The sequence below is a fragment of the Tachyglossus aculeatus genome (assembly GCF_015852505.1).
Source record: "Tachyglossus aculeatus isolate mTacAcu1 chromosome 12 unlocalized genomic scaffold, mTacAcu1.pri SUPER_6_unloc_1, whole genome shotgun sequence".
NCBI classification, from domain to species: domain Eukaryota; kingdom Metazoa; phylum Chordata; class Mammalia; order Monotremata; family Tachyglossidae; genus Tachyglossus; species Tachyglossus aculeatus.
In genome coordinates this window covers 1520553-1544204 of record NW_024044828.1, presented here as the reverse complement: position 1 = coordinate 1544204, position 23652 = coordinate 1520553, and the positions used below count along the sequence as shown (strand labels likewise).

General features: G+C 47.9%; 1 protein-coding gene across 1 annotated transcript in view; it reads left to right on the top strand.

The window, feature by feature from the left end:
* Positions 1–18996: 18996 nt before the first annotated feature.
* SLC26A4 (solute carrier family 26 member 4) overlaps positions 18997–23652 on the top strand; it is a 107757-nt gene continuing 103101 nt past the window's right edge. The window contains exons 1-2 of the mRNA XM_038740900.1: positions 18997–19012; positions 21343–21443. Coding sequence (XP_038596828.1) covers positions 18997–19012; positions 21343–21443 — 117 coding nt within the window. The remainder of the gene's footprint in view (positions 19013–21342; positions 21444–23652) is intronic.

The following is a 23652-nucleotide window of genomic DNA, read 5'->3' as shown; positions in this document are numbered from 1 at the left end:
CTCAGTGGTCCATCTATAATTCTGAATTATAAACCCAGTAGGACGTTTCCTTAGCGAGCAAAGACGGATCTTACGGGCTCCGTCTACCCGGCGGGTTTAGCAGATCAAAAGACTTTCCTTGTCTGATGAAAGATTTTTGCTTTCACGGTGAGAAATGTTGTCGTTAAAAAGACCAAATGGGAAGACACTTTAAAATAGGGGCCGAGGCCATAAAGTCCCGACGGAGGAAAAACAAAAATTCTGGCTCCGCTCTTCCCTGAATCATTCATTACCCTAAATGAGTTGGGTTTGTTTACAAAATAACTGTCACAAGAACACTATTCTTTTCCATTTTGTTGGGTTGCAGCATTTCCTGGGGTCTGCCCGGCCCCCTTGGGCCGGGCAGTTTAGCCAACCGTGGTTTAAAAGGGACGGAGCAGGGCAGAAATCCAATTATTTTCCCACTGTTGGGTAGGGACTGTCTCTATGTGTTGCTAACTTGTACTTCCCAGGCGCTTAGTACAGTGCTCTGCACACAGTGAGTGCTCAATAAATACGATTGATTGATTGATTGATTATTTTGTGAGGGGGCTCAGAGAGCGGGGGCAACCATAATTCAGTGGCCGAACGGTAACAAGGCATCTCTAGATGTTGCCACCTTGGACTTCCCGAGCGCTTAGTACGGTGCTCGGCGCACAGTAAGCGCTCAATAAATACAATTGAATGAATGATGAAAGCGATACGGAAGCTTGAAGACAAACTAGGGGCGGTGGTGATTGTTTTATTTCGGTTTTGCGAGAGAAAATTCCGCATCTGGATAGTCCTTCTCTGAGGCGTATCACCATAGCACAGCGCAGAAATTGTAAGTTCTGGGAAAATCGCGGGCCCTTTTTGAGGAAGAAATCCCAAATAGCGCCACTATAACTTTACCTATAAGAAGCCGTGGAATATGGTGGTTCGTATGATCACTCTTACATAGCACCCTTGAAAACATCATCAGCATCATCAGTCGTATTTATTGAGCGCTTACTATGTGCAGAGAGCACTGTACTGAGTGCTTGGGAAGTCCAGATTGGCAACATATAGAGACAGTCCCTACCCAACAGTGGGCTCACAGTCTAAAAGGGGGAGGCAGAGAACAAAACCAAACATACTAACTAAATAAAATAAATAGAATAGATAGGTACAAGTAAAATAAATACATAAATAAATAGAGTAATAAATATGTACAAACATATATACATATATACAGGTATATATGTATATACATATATATACATATATACCTGTATATATGTATATGCATATATACATAATAAATAATTATGGTATTAAGCGCTTGCTATGTGCCAAGCACCGTTCTAAGCGCTGGGGGAGATACAAGGTAATCAGGTTGTCCCACGTGGGGCTCACAGTCTTAATCCCCGTCTTACAGATGCAGTCACCGAGGCACAGAGAAGTTAAGCGACTTGCCCAGAGTCACACAGCCGACAAGTGGCGGAGGCGGGATTAGAACCCAGGTCCTCCATCTCCCAAGGCCGTGCCCCTTCCATTAAGCCACGCTCCTTGCTTCCCCCCTCTTGACCGTCCGCTCTTCGTGGGTAGGGCACATCAGCAGCAGCAGCAGCAATCGTATTTATTGAGCGCTTACTGCGTGCAGAGCACTGTACTAAAACCCGAGTTAACACAATAAATTCCTGCCCTTTTACCACAGAGGAATTTATTTATATTAGTACACGTCTCCCCTTCTAGACTGTAATCTCGTTGTGGGCAAGCAATGTGTCAGTTATATAGTATTCTCCCAAACTCTTAGTACAGTGCTCGGCACGCAGTAAGCGCTCAATAAATACAATAATAATAATAATAATAATGGCATTTTTATTAAGCGCTTACTATGTGCAAAGCACTGTTGGAAGCACTGGGGTAGATACAAGGTGATCAGGTTGTCCCACGGGGGGCTCACAGTCTTACAACTGAATGAATGATTGAAATACAGTTTGGTCATGGGTTCTAATCCCGGCCCCGCCCCCGGTCAGCCGTGCGACTTTGAGCAAGGCACCTCACTTCTCCGTGCCTCAGTCACCTCACCTGGAAAATGGGGATGAAGACTGTGAGCCCCTCGGGAGACAACCTGATCACCTTGTATCTACCCCAGTGCTTCCAACAGCACTTGGCACGTCGTAAGCGCTCATCAAATAGTTTTAATAATGTAAAAGGAATGCATAATAAAGAATTCAGGAAGCTGCCTTCTTGACAGGAGATAAAACTGAAAAGACTGGTTAAAGTGCTCTGCACACAGTAAGCGCTCAATAAATGCGATTGATTGATTAAAGGGTTGATTTTTGCCTTAAATCGTGAAAATCTGAAATATCGCGTAGTCATCGAGTACTTTGAGAAGTGATAGAAGCGTATTTGCAGCACAGCTTACCCTCGGGTGACGCCGCCTCTGGTTTAGCAGCGCGGCTCAGTGGAAAGAGCCCGGGGTTTGGAGTCGGAGGTCACGGGTTCAAATCCCGGCTCCGCCGATTGTCAGCTGGGTGACTTTGGGCAAGTCACTTCTCTGCGCCTCAGTGACCTCACCTGTAAAATGGGGATGAAGACTGTGAGCCCCCCGCGGGACAACCTGATCGCCTTGTAACCTCCCCAGCGCTTAGAACAGTGCTTTGCACATAGTAAGCGCTTAATAAATGCCATCATTATTATTATTATTGTTGTTGTTTAGCAAGCAACGGGGACGTTAGAAGTAGCGCGACTTAGCGAAAACAGCACGGGACTGGAAGTCCAAAGGACCTGAGTCCCGGCTCCACCACATGTCTGCTGTGTATCCTTGGGCAAGTCACCTAACATCTCTGTGCCTCGGTTCCCTCCTCTGTAAAATGGGGATTAAGACTCTGAGCCCTGTGCGGGACAAATTTGCCAAAGGCAGGAAACCTGCCAAGGTATTCATTCATTCATTCATTCGTATTTATTGAGCGCTTACTGTGTGCAGAGCACTGTACTAGGCGCTGGGGAAGAACAAGTTGGCAACATAGAGAGACGGTCCCTACCCGACAACGGGCTCACCAGGTGATCATGATGGCAACGTCCACTCAGTTGAAAATGTAAAAGTGATTCTTTTTCTTAAATTGGTCTTTGCTGAGGAGGAGGTTTGGGAGATTCCCCCACACCCCAAGTTGTTTCTTTAGGAGTAGAGAGGTCAGAGGAACTATCTTCTGTTTTGTTGTCCAATTTGTACTTCCCAAGCACCAATTTGTACTTCCCAAGTGCTTAGTACAGTGCTCTGCACATAGTAAGCGCTCAATAAATACGATTGATGATGATGATGATGACAGAGACTGTGTCTAACCCGATTATCCTGCATCTACCCCAGCGCTTAGAACACATAGTAAGCACTCAGAAAATACTATCACTGTTATTATTTATAGACTTGTAGACTGTGAGCCCACTGTTGGGTAGGGACTGTCTCTATATGTTGCCAATTTGTACTTCCCAAGCGCTTAGTACAGTGCTCTGCACACAGTAAGCACTCAATAAATACGATTGATGATGATTATTTATTTACTTCTTGGACCGTCTGGCTAATTTTTCATTTTGATAGTATTGCCCCCCAGTTTTTCATCAGAGCAGCATTTATTAAACTCTTCCTACAGGCCAAAAAACTGCTAAACGCTGGTTTGGGCACTTTCCGATAATAATGATAATAGCAATTATGGTATTTGTTAAGCACTTCCTATGTGCCAGGCGCTGTACTTAGCTTTTATCTCACACCAGACTCACAGACTAAATGAAGGAGAGAACAGGCGTCTGATACCCCCATTTTCTAGATGAGGAAATTGTGGCCCAGAGAGGTTAAGTGATTTTCCCGAGGTCCCACAGCAGGGCTGTGATTCGAATCTGGGACTCCCGACTCCCGGGACCAAGCCCTTCCCACTAAGTCGTGCTTCGTCGCTTATATGAGTCCCTTAGAGGGGTATTAATAATGCGTTCATCAGGGAAACATATAGAGGGCTTAATTTGATAAAAAGGAATTACTGTGTAGTTAATAGCAACGGCCGCAGTCTCCTGGGGCGGAGAATCTTAATTTGAAAGCCTCGACGCCCCTAATTACCGTGAAAGGACACGATTTGTTTTGAAAACGTTTTCACGTAGCCGATTCGTCCTGCCCGATATTTTCATTCCGGTTAACACAGGGTGGCTCTGGAATGATCTCCTCCTGTTACCGGGGGGAGAAACTGAGGCCCAGAGATGTTCGGCGGCTTTCCCGAGGCTTTCCGCGGCTCGTTTGCCTCTCCATTCCCGAATATACTTGTGGGACTCCCCCCGGATAAGGGTTGTAGCCACGTGACTCCGGTGATCAGAGCATTTTGCTCCGGTCTGCGGCATTTAAAACGGGAAAGATCGAAAAGGAAAGGAGATTTCCGTCCGACTGCGATTAGCCATCTCTGATGTAGGACCCTGGGCATCCGTTCATTCGGTCAGCCGTATTTATTGAGCGCTTACTGGGTGCGGAGCACTGTGCTAAGCGCTTGAAGAGGTGCTGCTCATCAGGACCACTGTCCAGTATTCATTCATTCATTCAGTCGTATTTATTGAGCGCTTACTGTGTGCAGAGCGCTGTACTAAGCGCTTGGGAAGTACAAGTTGGCAACATACGGAGACGGTCCCTACCCAACAGGTCAGGTTACGAACCAGCCGGCATATTAGGCTAGATGCTGCTGATCGATTTGTACTTCCCAAGCGCTTAGTACAGTGCCCTGCACGCAGCGCTCATCAAATACGCTTGAATGAACGAATGAGTCAGACCGGCCAGGGCCGCGCCGAGAGAGGCCGAGGACTCGTGGCCTGTAATAATTAATAGTGATGGTTGTATTTATTAGGCACTTACTATATGAGAAGCAGCGTGGCTCAGTGGAAAGAGCCCAGGCTTTGGAGTCAGAGGTCACGGGTTCAAATCCTGGCTCCGCCAACTGTCAGGTGTGTGACTTTGGGCAAGTCACTTCACTTCTCTGGGCCTCAGTTCCCTCATCTGTCAAATGGGGATTAAGACTGTGAGCCCCCCGTGGGACAACTTGATTACCTTGTAACCTCCCCAGCGCTTAGAACAGTGCTCTGCACATAGTAAGCGCTTAATAAATGCTATCATTATTATTATTATTATATGCTGGGCACTGTATTAAGCGCTGGCGATCGAGCACAAGCCTGGACGTCAGAAGGACCTGGGTTCTGATCCCAGCCCCGCCACTTGTCTGCTGCAGGATGTGGGGCAAATCACTTCCCTTCTCCGGGCCTTTATTTCCACATTGGGAAAATGGGCATTAAGTCTGTGAATCCCTCAAGGGGCAGGGACTGTGTCCAACCCAATTATGTGCCCAACACAGAGTCTGGCACATAGTGAGCGCTTAACAAACAGAGGGGAAAAAAGAAAGTCCTGCCAGCAGCCAGCTGCTGAATTCTGGCTCACGTACCAGAATGGAGTCAATCAGTTAATTAACAGTAGTTGTTGAGAGCTTACGACGTGCAGAGCACTGTACTAAGCGCTTGGGTGAGTGCAGTACAACAGAATTAGCAGACGCATTCCCTTCCCATAATAAGTAGGGCTGAAATGTATATGTTTGGATATTGTTTGTACATATTTATTACTCTATTTTACTTGTACATATTTACTATTCTATTTATTTCATTTTTACTTGTACATATTTACTATTCTATTTATTTCATTTTGTTAATATGTTTTCTTCTGTTGTCTGTCCCCCCCTTCTAGACTGTGAGCCTGCTGTTGGGTAGGGACCGTCTCTATATGTTGCCGACTTGGACTTCCCAAGCGCTTAGTACAGTGCTCTGCACACAGTAATAGCTCAATAAATACGATTGAATGAATGAATGAAGTACATATTTATTACTCTGTTTTACTTGTACATATTTACTATTCTATTTATTTTGTTAATATGTTTTGTTGTCTGTCTCCCCCTTCTAGACTGTGAGCCCGCTGTTGGGTAGCGACCGTCTCTATATGTTGCCGACTTGTACTTTCCAAGCGCTTAGTACAGTGCTCTGCACACAGTAAGTGCTCAGTAAATACAATTGAATGAATGAATGAATGAAGTACATATTTATTACTCTTTATTTTACTTGTGCATATTTACTATTCTATTTATTTTATTTTGTTAATATGTTTTGTTTTGTTGTCTGTCTCCCCCTTCTAGACTGTGAGCCTGCTGTTGGGTAGGGACCGTCTCTATATGTTGCCGACTTGGACTTTCCAAGCGCTTAGTCCAGTGCTCTGCACACAGTAAGCGCTCAATAAATACAATTGAATGAATGAATGAATGAGGTACATATTTATTACTCTATTTTACTTGTACATATTTTCTGTTCTATTTATTTCATTTTGTTAATATGTTTTGTTTTGTTGTCTGTCTCCCCCTTCTAGACTGTGAGCTCGCTGTTGGGTAGGGACCGTCTCTATATGTGGCCAACTTGGACTTTCCAAGCGCTTAGTACAGTGCTCTGCACACAGTAAGCGCTCAATAAATATGATTGAATGAATGAAGTACATATTTATTACTCTATTTTACTGGTACATATTTACTATCCTATTTATTTCATTTTGTTAATATGTTTTGTTTTGTTGTCTGTCTCCCCCTTCTCGACTGTGAGCCCGCTGCTGGGTAGGGACTGTCTCTATATGTTGCCAACTTGGACTTCCCAAGCACTTAGTACAGTGCTCTACACACAGTAAGCGCTCAATTAATACGATTGATTGATTGATTGATTGAAGTACAAGTCGGCAGCATTCTAGACTGTAAGCCCGCTATTGCGTAGGGACCGTCTCTATATGTTGCCAACAGTGCTCTGCACACGGTAAGCGCTCAATAAATACGATTGAATGAATTACTTTCATTTCATTCATTCATTCGCTTGGGAATCAATCAATCAATCGTATTTATTGAGCGCTTACTGTGTGCAGAGCACTGTACTAAGCGGTTGGGAAGTCCAAGTCGGCAACATATAGAGACGGTCCCTACCCAAGTAACGAAATGAACGAATCAGAGCCTGAGAGAAGCAACGTGGCCTAGTGAAAAGAGCACAGGCCTGGGGGTCAGAGGTCGTGGGTTCTAATCCCGGCTCCGCCACACGTCCGCCGTGTGATCTTGGGCAAGCCACTTCTCTGGGCCTCAGTTACCTCCTTTGTAAAATGGTTGGGGGGGGGGGTCAAGATGTGGGGCAAGTCACTTCCCTGGGCCTCAGTTACTGCCTCTGTAAAATGGGGGGGCGGTCAAGATTGTGAGCCCCGAGAGGGATGTGGATTGTGTCCAACCTTGCGTCTACCCCGTCAATTAGCACGGTGCGTGGCACGTAGTAAGCGCTTAACGAGTACCGCGGTTGTCGTCGTCATTACCGAAGCTCGGGTAAGGTCCCCGAGGGCAGGCCAAGGCAAGCTAGAGGAGGGAGCTTCTGAATCCCGGGCTTCCAGAAATCTTCCATCCCGGAGCCTTCCACCCTTCCGGCGATGCCGAAGCCCCTCCAAGCTTGCGCCGTTTCAATCCGGCTCCGCAGATTGGAGCACGAAGAAGCACCCGGGCCAAGGGGAAAGAGTGGAGGGGGGCCGAAAGCACCCGTCCGAAAGAAAGACGCAGTGCGTTGGAGCAACTTAAGGGACCTAATCCCGCCGGAGGGGTTCTTTTCCTGGAAACTGGCTTCTGCTGTCCTGTTGTTGGCTGGGCTTCAGGCAGGAATATGTAACCTGGGCGTCTATTTTCAGGAAAACATTGCAACAATCCTGTTTGCTCCGTGGCGCTCCAGCGAGCCCGGGTGCTTTGTTGTCCGGAGGCGAGGTAACTGTTGTTTTGCGTTGCAGCCGATGCTGCCTTGTAGCAAATCAATCAATCAATCATATTTATTTAGCGCTTACTGTGTGCAGAGCACTGTACTAAGCGCTTGGGAATAATAATAATGGCATTTGTTAAGCGCTTACTATGTGCAGAGCACTGTTCTAAGCGCTGGATACAAGGTGATCAAGTTGCCTCACATGGGGCTCACAGTCTTAATCCCCATTTTACAGATGAGGTAACTGAGGCTCAGAGAAGTTAAGTGACTTGCCCAAGGTTACACAGCAGGCAGGTGGCAGAGCCGGGAGTCGAACCCATGACCTCTGACTCCAAAGCCCGTGCTCTTCTCCACTGAGCCACGCTGCTTGGCAACATATAGAGACAGTCTGATCAAATACGAGTCGAACTCAGCTTTCCAAATTGGATGGCATCAAATGCATCTACATTATATGTATATATGTTTGTACGTATTTATTACTCTATTTATTTTACTCGTACGTGTCTGTCTATTTTATTTTGTTAATATGTTTGGTTTTGTTCTCGGTCTCCCCCTTCTAGACTGTGAGCCCACTGTTGGGTAGGGACCGTCTCTATATGTTGCCAACTTGGACTTCCCAAGCGCTTAGTACAGTACTCTGCACATAGTAAGCGCTCAATAAATACAATTGATTGATTGATTGTTGTTCGGAGGTGAGGTAACAGTTGTTTTTCGTTGCAACCGATGCTGCCTTGTAGCAAATGATCAAATACGAGTAGAACTCAGCTTTCCAAACTGGATGGCATCAAATGCATCTACATTATATGTATATATGTTTGTACGTATTTATTACTCTATTTTACTCGTACATATCTATTCTATTTATTTTATTTTGTTAATATGTTGGGTTTTGTCCTCAGTCTCCCCCTTCTAGCCTGTGAGCCCGTTGTGGGGTAGGGACCGTCTCTATATGTTGCCAACTTGGACTTCCCAAGCGCTTAGTACAGTGCTCTGCACACAGTAAGCGCTCAATAAAGACGATTGAGTGATTGATTGGTCGAACTCATCCCCTTGGAAAAGGAGATGAGCTCATTCATTCGTTGTCATATTTATTGAGCGCTTACCGTGTGCAGGGCGCTGTACTAAGTGCTTGGAAAGTACGATACGGCGATAAAGACAGTCCTTGCCCACGGACCGCCATCAATACAAGTAAACAGGCATTGATGTAAATAAATAAGATGACAAACAGAGAAGCAGCGTGGCTCAGTGGAAGGAGCCTGGGCTTTGGAGTCTGAGGTCACGGGTTCAAATCCTGGCTCCGCCGTCAGCTGCGTGACTTTGGGGAAGTTACTTCACTTCTCTGGGCCTCAGTTCCCTCATCTGTAAAATGGGGGTGAAGACCGTGAGCCCCCCCGTGGGACAACCTGATCACCTTGTAACCTCCCCAGCGCTTAGAACAGTGCTTTGCACATAGTAAGCGCTTAATAAATGCCATCATCATCATCAAATACGTTACCTAAGTGCTGTGGGGTGGGGAGATGCTGATGCAGTAATCCAGTCGGGATAGGATGGGAGACTGTGAGCCCACTGTTGGGTAGGGACTGTCTCTATATGTTGCCAATTTGTACTTCCCAAGCGCTTAGTACAGTGCTGTGCACATAGTAAGTGCTCAATAAATACGATTGATGATGATGATGATTGTGCTAACATGGTAGCGGTTTGGATGGAGAGGAAAGGGCGAATCTTGGCGATGTTGTGAAGGTGAGATCGACAGGATTTGGTGCCGGTTATGTGGGGTGAATTCATTCATTCATTTCATTCAATCGCATTTATTGAGCGCTTATTGTGTGCACAGCACTGCACTGAGCGCTTGGGAGGTCCAGGTCGGCAACAACTAGAGACGGTCCCCACCCAACCACGGGCTCACGGTCTAGAAGCGGGAGACAAGACAACAAAACAAACCATGGAGACGGGTGTCAAAATAGAACAAATACACCTCGTTAACATCCCAGCTCTGTCAATTGTCAGCTGTGTGACTTTGGGCAAGTCACTTAACTTCTCTGGGCCTCAGTTGCCTCCTCTGTAAAATGGGGACTAAGACTGTGAGCCCCCTGTGGGACAACTGGATCACCTTGTAACCTCCCCAGCGCTTAGAACAGTGCTTTGCACGTAGTCAGCGCTTAATAAATGCCATTAATAAAATAAATGGAATAGTAACAAGGTGACTTGAATGAGTATGTTTGGTTTTGTTCTCTGTCTCCCCCTTTTAGACTGTGAGCCCACTGCTGGGTAGGGACTGTCTCTAGATGTTGCCAACTTGGACTTCCCAAGCGTTTAGTACAGTGCTCTGCACACAGTAAGCGCTCAATAAATACGACTGATGATGAGAGAATGAGAGAGCGGAGTCAAGGATGACAGCCAGGCTACGGACTTGCGAGACGGGAAGGATGGCAGTACCGTCTACAGCGACGGTAAAGTTCAGGAGAGGACGGGGATGATAACGGTGCTCTGTCTTGGACGTGTTGAGTTGAATAGAGATGTCCGTGTCTTGAAGGCGGGCGGAGATGCGAGCGTGGAGAGAGAGAGAGGGAACAGGGAAGGTGATGGAGATTTGGATAGACGAAGCCGTGAGAGCGCTCCATGGGAGCGAGTGTAGATGGAGAATAGAAAAGGGGACCGAGAACTGTATCCTGAATCCGTAGTTTCATATCTATGAAACTATCTATCTATCTGTCTATCTATCTGTCTATCTATCTATCTAACTATCCATCCTATATCAGGATTCATATCTGTATCCTGTATCCATAGTTAGGGGATGGGAGGAGGAGGAGCCCACGAAAGAGATGGAGAATGAACGGCCAGAGGGAAAAGAGGAGAACCGGGAGAGGACAGAGTCCGTGAAGCCAAGGTTGGGTACCGTGTTGAGGAGAAGGGGACGGTCCGCGGTGCCAGAGGCAGCCGAGAGGTCGAAGAGGATTAGGATGGAGTGGGAGCCATTGGATTTGGCAAGGAAGAGCTAACGCAGGGGTCCCGTTGCGATCGCCGGCCCGCATTCAGGACACCTCGCGTTACGGGCCTGGGCGGGCTTGTTGGTCCCCATGACTTTCTAGCCTGGGGAAGCGTTTAGGGGCCAAAGAAACTCACCGCGTTTGGTCCCCCGAGCGGGGCGGGAAGAACCGAGCGTGCTTGAAAAGCGTGGGGAAAGAAGCTCCACCTCCGGAGCGGGGAGGGTCGGCAGGTCCCTACGGAAAAAATACTCCTGGGAAATTCAGAAATCCATCCAGCACTGGCCCCCGAAGGGCAGGACTGCTGTGACCGCCGGGTCTGGGAGAAAGTCCTCCGTCCTCAGCTGGAGCGTCCTCCGGGATGACAGGACCGGCGCCTGTAGGTCTCTGGGGCCAGGCCAGCGCTGCCTCGGCCAGCGGCATCTTTCTAGGTGCCGGTAATGGGTTCTAATCCCGCCTCCACCGCTTGTCTGCCGCGTGACTTCAGGCAAGTCACTTTGCTTCTCTGGCCCTCGGTTACTCATCTGTACAATGGGAATTGAGACTCTGAGCCCCACAGGGGACGGGGACTATGTCCAACCCGATTTCCTCGTGTCCACCCCAGTGCTTAGTAATAATAATAATAATAATAATAATAATAATAATAATAATGGCATTTATTAAGTGCTTACTATGTACAAAGCACTGTTCTAAGCATTGGGTAGGTTACAAGGTTATAAGAGCCCGGGCTTTGGAGTCAGAGATCATGGGTTCAAATGTCAGCTCTGCCAATTGTCAGCTGTGTGACTTTGGGCCAGTCACTTCAAGCAATCAATCAATCAGTCGCATTTATTGAGCGCTTACTGTGTGCAGAGCACTGTACTAAGCGCTTGGGAAGTCCAAGTTGGCAACATCTAGAGACGGTCCCTACCCAACAGTGGGCTCACAGTCTAGAACTTCACTTCTCTGGGCCTCAGTTCCCTCATCTGGAAAATGGGGCTGAAGACTGTGAGCCCCCCGTGGGACAACGTGATCACTTTGTATCCCCCCCAGCGCTTAGAACAGTGCTTTGCATATAGTAAGCGCTTAATAAATATGCCATCATTATTATTATTATTAAAATGGGGCTGAAGACTGTGAGCCCCCCGTGGGACAACGTGATCACTTTGTATCCCCCCCAGCGCTTAGAACAGTGCTTTGCATATAGTAAGCGCTTAATAAATATGCCATCATTATTATTATTATTATTAAAATGGGGCTGAAGACTGTGAGCCCCCCGTGGGACAACCTGATCACCTTGTATCCCCCCCCCAGCACTTAGAACAGTGCTTTGCATATAGTAAGCGCTTAATAAATGCCATTTATTTATTTACAAATGCCACCTTGACCATCCCGCCCCCCGCATTCCTCTCCATCACTTCCTTTGAATAATAAGGATGGTATTTGTTAAGCGCTTACTATGTGCCACGCACTGTTCTACGCACCGGGGGGGTGCAAGGTGATCAGGTTGTCCCATGGCGGGGGGGCTCACAGTCTTCATCCCCATTTTGCAGATGAGGGAACTGAGGCCCAGAGAAGTGAAGTGACTTACCCAAAGTCACACAGCAGACAATTAGCCGAGCCGGGATTATTCATTCATTCATTCATTCATTCGATCGTGTTTATTGAGCGCTTACTGTGCGCAGAGCACTGTACTAAGCGCTTGGGAAGTCCAAGTTGGCAACATATAGAGACGGTCCCTACCCGACAGCGGGCTCACAGTCTACAAGGGGGAGACAGAGAACAAAACAAAACATATTAACAAAATAAAATAAATAGAATAAATATGTACAAATAAAATAAATAAATAAATAGAGTAGTAAATATGTATAAACATATATACATATATACAGGTGCTGTGGGGAGGGGAAGGAGGGGGCTCAGTTCATTCATTCATTCATTCATTCAATCGTATTTATTGAGCGCTTACTGTGTGCAGAGCACTGGACTAAGCGCTTGGGAAGTCCAAGTTGGCAACATATAGAGACGGTCCCTACCCAACAGCGGGCTCACAGTCTAGAAAGTAAGTCTGGGAAGGCCTCCTGGAGGAGGTGAGCTCTCAGTAGGAAGAGAGCTAGCTTGGCGGGATTTGAACCCACGGCCTCTGACTCCCAAACCCGGGCTCTTTCCACTGAGCCACGCTGCTTCTCTACACTGGCTTCACTTCTCCTCCTCCAATTTATTGCCTCTTTACAATCCAGTTTCCACCCCCTTCATTCATTCATTCAGTCAGTCGTATTTATTGAGCGCTTACTGTATTGAGCACTGGACTGAGCGCTTGGGAAGTACAAGTCGGCAACATATAGAGACGGTCCCTATTCATTCAATCATATTTATTGAGCGCTTACTGTGTGCAGAGCACTGGACTAAGCGTTTGGGAAGTCCAAGTCGGCAACATATAGAGATGGTCCTTACCCAACAGCGGGCTCACAGTCTAGAAGAATTCATTCATTCAGTCAGTCGTATTTATTGAGCGCTTACTGTGTGCAGACCACTGGACTAAGCGCTTGGGAAGTCAAATTTGGCAACATATAGAGACGGTCCCTATTCATTCAATCGTATTTATTGAGCGCTTACTGTGAGCAGAGCACTGTACTAAGCGCTTGGGAAGTCCAAGTCGGCAACATATGGAGATGGTCCCTACCCGACAGTGGGCTCACAGTCTAGAAGAATTAATTCATTCATTCAATCAATCGTATTTATTCATTCAATTGTATTTATTGAGCGCTTACTGTGTGCAGAGCACTGTACTAAGTGCTTGGGAAGTCCAAGTCAGCCACATATAGAGACGGTCCCTACCCAACAGCGGGCTCACAATCTAGAAGAATTCATTCATTCATTCAACCGTATTTATTGAGCGCTTACTGTGTGCAGAGCACTGGACTAAGCGCTTGGGAAGTCCAAGTTGGCAACATATAGAGACAGTCCCTACCCAACAGTGGGCTTGCGGTCTAGACGGGGGAGATTGTCGAGGCGCAGGGGATTCCCGGCCCCCACGCCCTGGGAAAACTGGGATTTGGAATGGCTCTTCTTGTTGAGCAGCATCCAGTTACCTGGCTACCTCTGCGCAACCTCCTCCCTACTGGAAATTGACTATCTCCCGCAGACGTAACAGGGATGCTCTGCGTCGACGTAATAGATCCGTTCAACCGGGTCCTTGGGGGCATGGCAAACTTCCTGGAAGTTGGGCGTTGGAAGGGGCACTGACTCAGCCTTCCGAGCTACCGCGCGGCATCCGTCAGCGGGGCCACTCCCTCCGAACGCACCCGGTCGCCTCGCCGGGGGCCGTCTTTGCCCCTCGGCAGCCAAGGGGAAGGGGGGGTGTTGGGCGTTCATCTCATCGCACCCGTTTCCCGCCGCTCTCCGGTGGCGTGGCCCCGGCGCGGAGGCGTCTAAACAGCCCGGCCGGGACCGCTGCCACCGAACATCCCGTTCGGTCCCAGGCTTCCCCGACGGACCGGGCCTCGGGCCCCCCGGGATCGGTTCTGTCGGCCGCGCCGACTCCCCGCTGTCACGGCCGCGGGTTTCGTGGAAAAAAATGAAGGAGGCCATCATTCCAGCTGGCCTCCAGGTAACGAGGCCCATCCGATCCCCGGCTCACGGGAGGAGGCAGCCGCAAACCAGCCGGGGCGATCTGCCAGAGCGAGAGGCGGGAATCCACCGCCGGAGGCTGCCGGGGACGGAAATCAGCGGCCCCGGATTAGAGGGGAGGCCGTTAGGCGGACATCCCAGGTCGATTTGTACCCGCTAGCGGCGCGGCACGAGGAGTTCGTGCCTCAGCTGAAGCCATCGCAGACAGACGGGAGCACGCCGCACTTCACGTGCCTCCGTCCCGCACCACCGTCGCCTGGGCCTCGGCCACCCCGAGGTAGGGGACCGGACCGTAAATCCTCATTCCGGCTCCCGGCAGCGTGGCTCGGCGGAAGGAGCCCGGGCTTGGGAGTCAGAGGTCGTGGGTCCGCCAGTTGTCAGCTGGGTGACTTTGGGCAAGTCACTTCACTTCTCTGGGCCTCGGTGACCTCGTCCGGAAAACGGGGCTGAAGACTGGGAGCCCCACGGGGGGCAATGTGATCCCCTTGTATCCTCCCCAGCGCTCAGAACAGCGCTTTGCGCCTAGTAAGTGCTTAACAGATGCCAATATTATTATTATTATCTTCCAACCACCACACCTCACCTGGAGCCTTATCAAAGTGGGACACTCGTGACGGGCCCCAGGCCTCGCCTTGTGTTCCAGGAGGGAAAGGGATCAGAGACCCGGAGCGGATTCCCGAAATGCCACGATCCGCTACTTGGGTGGCGAATGATCTTGCTCCAGCTGCCGGAGTCGGCCTCTCCTTCCCGCCGCCCGCCGCTCTGTGAAGTCCCGCTCGGCCCCGCTCCTCCTCCTCCTCTTCGTAAAGCGCAGGACAGAGCGGTCCCCGGGTTCTTGTGAATACGAGCCGTCCGCCCCACCGGCTTTGTCGGTGGACGGGGGGGAGCCTTCCCGCCTCGGTTCCACCACTGACGGGACCTGATCCGATCCCGGGGAGTCGGGCTCCCGTTGTCGCAGATTTTTTGATGGCTGCACATACCTCTCGGTTCCATTCCCCAGATAAGAGCGTCTTCATTAGCATCACATAGCCAACTTTCTCTCTCTTTTTATCATTACAACCCAGCCGCTCACTCTCCTGGAGTAACTGTCTCTGTTTACCGGCAAACAGCTTCCCTTCCCGCTCCTCCCGGGATGGCCAAGTGTGAATCCACTGCTGAGCAAGGCAACTGACCACCTAGGGTCGGGTGCGTTGCTTTCATCAAGGGGCGACTCGACTTTTACAGTGGTGGATTCTAGACTGGGAGCCCACTGTCGGATAGGGACCGTCTCTATATGTTGCCAACTTGGGCTTCCCAAGCGCTTAGTACAGTGCTCTGCACGCAGTAAGCGCTGAATAAATACGATTGATGATTGGATTTCCTCCCAAAGCTGGAGTCCACTGGGTTTCCCCCAACGGATTTCTCCGATCTGAATGATATGCCGGCCGCCTGGCCCTGGGACGCCCGTGCGGCTTCAGCTCCGCCTACACGCTCCGGGAAGGAGGCAGTGGGAAACGGGAGCGCGGGGAGGACAGGAAATCCAGCGGCCTAAGCCCACGGGCCGGGGATGGCCTGAAAACTGGAACCGTTTGGGAACGGGGATGCACGTTGATGGCAGCAGACAAGGGAAGGGCGGGTGGTTGCGAGATTCGGGAAGTAGTTGGGAGAAGCATTTGTCCCCGGGGGAGCAATCAGTGCCCGTGACCTTGGCGTTATCCTTGACTCATCTCTTCTGTTCAATCCCCATATTCAATCTGTCGCCAGATCTCGTCAGTCCTACCTTCACAGCAACGGTAAAATCCACCCATTCCCCTCCACCCCAACTGCTTCTTCACTGCTCCAAGCACTTATCCTGCCTCAATCAATCAATCAATCGTATTTATTGAGCACTTTGTGCAGAGCACTGTACTAAGCGCTTGGGAAGTACAAGTTGGCAACATATAGAGACAGTCCCTACCCAGTCCCTACCCAACAGTGGGCTCACAGTCTAAAAGGGGGAGACAGAGAACAAAACCAAACATACTAACAAAATAAAATAAATAGAATGGATATGTACAAGTAAAATAAATAAATAGAGTAAAAGATATGTACAAGCATATATACAGGTGCTGTGGGGAAGGGAAGGAGGTAAGATGGGGGATGGAGAGGGGGAGAGGAAGGAAGGGGCTCAGTCTGGGAAGGCCTCCTGGAGGAGGTGAGCTCTCCAGGGCCTTGAAGGGAGGAAGAGAGCTAGCTTGGCAGATGGGCAGAGGGAGGGCATTCCAGGCCCGGGGGATGACGTGGGCCGGGGGTCGATGGCGGGAGAGGCGAGAACGAGGTACGGTGAGGAGATTAGCGGCGGAGGAGCGGAGGGTGCGGGCTGGGCTGGAGAAGGAGAGAAGGGAGGGGAGGTAGGAGGGGGCGAGGGGATGGACAGCCTGGAAGCCCAGGGTGAGGAGTTTCTGCCTGATGCGTAGGTTGAATGGTAGCCACTGGAGATTTTTGAGGAGGATTTTTGGGCAGAAATGCCCAAAGCATTTCTGGACTATGACAATCTGGGCAGCGGCGTGAAATGTGAATTGAAGAGGGGAGAGACAGGAGGCTGGGAGATTGGAGAGGAGGCTGATACAGTAATCCAGATGGGATAGGGTGAGAGCTTGAATGAGCAGGGTAGCGCTATGGATGGAGAGGAAAGGGCAGAGCTTGGCAATGTTGCGGAGCGGAGACCGGCAGGTTTTGGCGACGGCTTGGATGTGAGGGGTGAACGAGAGAGCGGAGTCGAGGATGACACCAAGGTTGTGGGCTTGTGAGACGGGAAGGATGGTAGTGCCGTCAACAGAGATGGGAAAGTCAGGGAGAGGGCAGGGTTTGGGAGGGAAGACAAGGAGTTCAGTCTTGGACATGCCTCGACCTCCTTTGCTAACCTCCCAGCCTCCTGTCTCTCCCAGATCATTTTCCACAAAAAAGGTTCCATCCCCGTTTCCCCGTTCCTCAAGAACCCGCGGCGTTTCCCCGCCGCCTCCGCGTCAAACAGAAGCTCCTTATCGTCGGCTTTAAAGCCCTCCTCCTATCTCACCTCGCTGATTTCCCACTACAACCCGAAACACTCGCGTTGCCCTCAGAGCCAACGGCTCACTGTACCGTCTCCGCTCACCCGCGTCCTGCCACTCCCTCCCGCATCTCCTCCAAGGGGCCTTCCCCGATTAATCCCTCATTTCTCCTCCGGCCTCTCCCTTCTTCGTTACCCTTGCACTTGGATTTGCGAGCTCTGAGCGGTAGACGTTCAGCCCGCAGCACTCCTGTGCACGGCGGTAACGAATTTTAACGTCCGTCTCCCAGTCTAGGCTGAAAGTCGGGAACGTGTACTGGTCTGAGCGACAGACATGGACGTCAGAGGATGTGGATTCTAATCCCAGCTCTGCCACTTGCCTGCTGGGTAGCCTCGGGCAAGTCGCTTCACTTCTCTGTGCCTCAGTTGCCTCATCCGTAAAGACTGGGAGCCCCGCGTCAGGCAGGGACTGTGTCCAACCTGATTACCTTGTATCTACCCCAGCGCTTAATAATAACAATAATGGCATTTATTAGGCGCTTACTATGTGCAAAGCACCGTTCTAAGCGCCGGGGAGGTTACAAGGTGATCAGGTTTTCCCACGGGGGGCTCGTGGTCTTAATCCCCCTTTTACAGATGAGGGAACTGAGGCCCAGAGAATAATAATGATAATAACAATGATGGCATTTATTAAGCGCTTACTATGTGCAAAGCACTGTTCTAAGTGCGGGGAGGTTACAAGGTGATCAGGTTGTCCCATGGCGGGCTCGCAGTCTTAATCCCCCTTTTACAGATGAGGGAACTGAGGCCCAGAGAATAATAATAATAATAATAATAATAATGGCATTTATTAAGCGCTTACTATGCACAAAGCACTGTTCTAAGCGCTGGGGAGGTTACAAGGTGATCAGGTTGTCCCACGGGGGGCTCACGGTCTTAATCCCCTTTTTACAGATGAGAGAACTGAAGCCCAACGAATAATAATAATAATGATGATGTTGGCATTTATTAAGCGCTTACTGTGTGCAAAGCACCGTTCTAAGCACTGGGGAGGTTACAAGGTGATCAGGTTGTCCCACGGGGGGGCTCACGGTCTTAATCCCCTTTTACAGCAGAGGGAAGTGAGGCCCAGAGAAGTGAAGTGACTTGCCCAAAGTCACACAGCTGACAGTTGGCGGAGCTGGGATTTGAACCCATGACCTCTGACTCCAAAGCCCACGCTCTTTCCACTGAGCCACGCTGCTTAGAATAGTGCTTGGCAGTGTTCACCACCAATCAATCAACCAACCAGTTGTATTTACTGAGCACTTACTGTGTGCAGAGCACTGTACTAAGCGCTTGGGAAGTCCAAGTTGGCAACATATCGAGACGGTCCCTACCCAACAGTGGGCTCACAGTCTAGAAGACAGTCTAGAAGGCTTACCAATCAATCAATTATATTTATTGAGCACTTACTGTGTGCAGAGCACTGTACTAAGCGCTTGGGAAGTCCAAGTTGGCAACATATAGAGACGGTCCCTACCCAACAGTGGGCTCACAGTCTAGAAGGCTCACCAGTTAGTTGAACTCCGTGGCAGCCTGGTGCGATGCATGTGTGTCCGTAGCCGTAATTTATTTATATTAATATCATCATCATCATCATCAATCGTATTTATTGAGCGCTTACTATGTGCGGAGCACTGTACTAAGCGCTTGGGAAGTACAAATTGGCAACATATAGAGACAGTCCCTACCCAACAGTGGGCTCACAGTCTAAAAGACTGTCTGCCTTAATATCTGCCTCCTCCCCTAGACTGAAAGTTCATTGTGGGCAGGGAACGTATCTACCAACTCTGCTATAGTGCACTCTCCCAAGTGCTTAGTACAGCGCTCTTTGCACAGCAAGCGCTCAATAAATACAGTGTCCGGTCTGATACTAAGTACTAGGCACTGGGGTGGATACCAGCCAAATGGGTTGGACGCGTGGGGCTCCCAGTCGTAATCCCCATTTTACAGCTGAGGGAACTGAGGCCAAGGGACTTCACAGGATCGCGAAGCAATCAATCAAGCAGTCGTATTTATTGAGCGCTTACTGTGTGCAGAGCACTGTACTAAGCGCTTGGGAAGTCCAAGTTGGCAAGAGAAGCAGACAAGTGGCAGAGCCAGGTCTTTCCAGCTCCCAGGCCCGTACTCTCTCCGGCTTTGCCACGAACTCTTATCTAGCCCAGTGCTTAGAACAGTGTCTGACGCATAGTAAGCGCTACTAAATACCAATAAAAAATAATGGGATTGGCTGATTGATCGGCTGGCCAAGCAAGCGGGCTAAATACAGGGGCCGTGAGGCCGGGCAGTCCCTCCACGTCGAGCCGGGGGGTCCTGTCAGTGGGTCCGAGATCATTCATTCACTCAACACCGTACTAAGCTCTCGGGAGGGTACGATACAACGCCGCTTGTCTGCTGTGTGACTTCGGGCAAGTCACTGAACTTCTCTGGGCCTCGGTTGCCTCACCTGTAAAATGGGGATTAAGACTGTGAGTAACCTGATTACTTAGAACAATGATTGGCACATAGTAAGTGCTTAACAGAAGCCATCGTTATCATTAACAGTAAGCAATCAATCAATCAATCGTATTGATTGAGCGCTTACTGGGTGCAGACCACTGTACTGAGCACTTGGGAAGTCCAAGTTGGCAACATATAGAGACAGTCAATCAATCCATCAATCAATCAGTCGTATTTATTGAGCCCTTACTGGGTGCTTTTAGTCTTTTAGTCTTTTAGACTGTGAGCCCACTGTTGGGTAGGGACTGTCTCTATATGTTGCCAGTTTGTACTTCCCAAGCACTCAGTACAGTGCTCTGCACATAGTAAGCGCTCAATAAATATGATTGATGATGATGATGATGCAGAGCACTGGACTAAGCGCTTGGGAAGTCCAGGTTGGCAACATCTAGAGACGGTCCCTACCCAACAGTGGGCTCACAGTCTAGGAGGGGGAGACGGAGAACAAAACCAAGCGCATTAACAAAGTAAAATGAATAGAATAGATATGTACGAGTAAAATAAATAAATAAATAAATAGAGTGTGTACACATAGAATAAATAAATAAAATAAGTGAATAGGGTATGTACATGTAAAATAAATAAAATAAATAAATAAATAAAATAGAGTGTGTATAAGTAAAATAAATAAAATAGAGTGTGTACAAGTAAAATAAATAAATAAATAAAATAAATGAATAGAGTATGTGCAAGTAAAATAAATAAATAGAGTATGCACATGTAAAATAAATAAAATAGAGTATGTACAAGTAAAATAAATAAAATAAATAAATAAATAAAATAAATAGAGTATGTACAAGTGAAATAGAATAAATAAATAAATAAATAGAGTGTGTGCGTGTAAAATAAATAAATAAAGTAAGTAAATAGAGTATGTACAAGTGAAATAGAGTATGTACAAGTAAAATAAATAAATACAATAAATAAATAAATAGAGTGTGCACGAATAAAATAAATAAATAGAGTGTGTATAAGTAAAATAAATAAATAGAGTGTGTATAAGTAAAATAAATAAATAAATAGAGCATGTACACGTAAAATAAATAAATAAATAAATAAAATAAATAGAGTGTGTACAGGTAAAATAAATAAAATAAATAAATAAAATAAATAGTGTGTACAAGTAAAATAAATAAAATAAGTAAATAAAATAAATAGTGTGTACAAGTAAAATAAATAAAATAAATAAATAAATAGTGTGTACAAGTAAAATAAATAAATAAATAAGGTAAATGAGTAGAGTATGTACAAGTAAAATAAATGAATGAATGAATGAATGAATGAAGAAGCAGAAACGTTCCCCACCCAAAGCGAGCTTACAGTGTAGAGAGAGCGCTTCCCTGTCTCTCGGGGCCCAAGAGGACCTCCTCCAATCAGTTCTGTTTTGTTTCCCAGCCCTCTCCCAGGCCAGGAACGAGGCGAGCGAGGTGAGGAGGCAGGCGGAGAGCCTCTCGGAGGAGTACGATCGCCTGCGGAAAGAGCACACGCGGCTGCAGGTAAGACCGGCTGGCCTCGCCCGCGCCCGCTCTGGGCGCTTCCCCTCCCGGTATCCCCGCCTGCCCCGTGGGCCTCCGTCCCTTAAAGGCGGCCTCCGCCTGGACACCAAGATGGGCGTTCAGTTCGTTCCCGAGTCCCTGCTCCACTGCTTTCCAGCTGTGTGACCCTCATTCATTCATTGTCGTATTTATTGAGCGCTTACTCTGGGCGGAGCACTGGACTGAGCGCTTGGGAAGTCCAAGTCGGCAACATATAGAGACGGTCCCTACCCAACAGTGGGCTCACAGTGGCCAGTCCTTAGATGATGGTGATAACATTTCTTAAGCGCTTACTATGTGCAAAGCACTTTTCTAAGCACTGGGGAAGTTACAAGGTGATCAGGTTGTCCCGCGGGGGGCTCACAGTCTTCATCCCCATTTTCCAGATGAGGGAACTGAGGCCCAGAGAATGTGGCGAGCATCCGGGAGCCGCTAACACGACTACAGCCCGGGCTTGGGAGTCAGAGCGTTCGTTCAATCATATTTATTGAGCGCTTACTGTGGACAGAGCACTGGACTAAGCGCTTGGGAAGTCCAGGTTGGCAACATATAGAGACGGTCCCTACCCAACAGTGGGCTCGCATTTTCACTTACCCTTCCCTCTGCCTCAGCTTCCCCCTCTGTAAATTGAGGATTAAATCAATCAATCAATCAATCAATCAATCATATTTATTGAGCACTTACTGTGTGCCGAGCACTGTACTAAGCGCTTGGGAAGTCCAAGTTGGCAACATCTAGAGACGGTCCCTACCCAGCAGCGGGCTCACAGTCACACATCTCTCCCAGAACGCCCCACCTCCACCTGCGGTCGTTCTGGTGGTGTATCCCTGGAGTTTTCTCAATCAATCAATCAATCAATCAATTGTATTTAGTGAGCGCTTACTGTGTGCAGAGCACTGTACTAAGCGCTTGGGAAGTGCAAGTTGGCAACATATAGAGACGGTCCCTACCCAACAGCGGGCTCACAGTCTAGAAGGGGGAGACAGAGAACAAAACATATTAACCAATAAAATGAATAGATATAGAGTATATATATATAAAATATAATTATATATATATATATAATATAATATAAATAGATAATATATATAATATAAATATATATATATATATATATATATATTGGCAACATATGTCGCCAATTTGTACTTCCCAAGCGCTTAGTACAGTGCAGTACTAAAACATATTAACCAATAAAATGAATAGATATAGAGTATATATATATATATATTAAAAAATATAATTATATATATATATAATATAATATAAATAGGTAATATATATAATATAAATAGATGTATATATATATTGGCAATATATGTTGCCAATTTGTACTTCCCAAGCGCTTAGTACAGTGCAGTGCTCTGCACATAGTAAGCGCTCAATAAATACGATAAATACGATTGATTGATTGATTGATTGATATAGAATATATATATAATAAATAATAAAATAAATAAAATAAAATTAAAATAAAATATAAAATAGAATAGAGTAGATATGTGCGAGTAAAATAAGTAAATAAATAGAGTAATAAATCCGTACAGACATATATACATATATACAGGAGCTGTGGGGAAGGGAAGGAGGGAAGGCGGCGGGGATGGAGAGGGGGATCGGCTTACCATTCATTCATTCAGTCATATTTATCGAGCGCTCACTGTGTGCAGAGCACTGTACCACTGCCGCCTTCCGCGCGGTCAGCTAGAGTTCCCAGCCTCGACCGTCTCCCGCGCCGCTGCGGCCCAGCACGGGTGAGTTAGGACTCGTCGCGGAAAGCCACCCCCGGGTCAGGCCGCCGGGTGGAAAGGCGAAAAGGACCGTCAGGTTGTCTGTGATCTATAAATGGGTCTATCTATAATAGATAAATACAATGGATAAGTACAAGTTAAATAAATAAATGAATGAATGAATGAATGAATGAATGAATAAATAAATAAATAAATAAATTAAGAGTAATAAATCCGTACAGACATATATACATAGATACAGGAGCTGTGGGGAAGGGAAGGAGGGAAGGCGGGGGGGATGGAGAGGGGGATCGGTCTACCATTCATTCATTCAGTCATATTTATTGAGCGCTCACTGTGCGCAGAGCACGGTACCACTGCCGCCTTCCGCGCGGCAGTGATCAATTTGGGCCTATTCCGGGACCAGAGGAGCGTGGCTC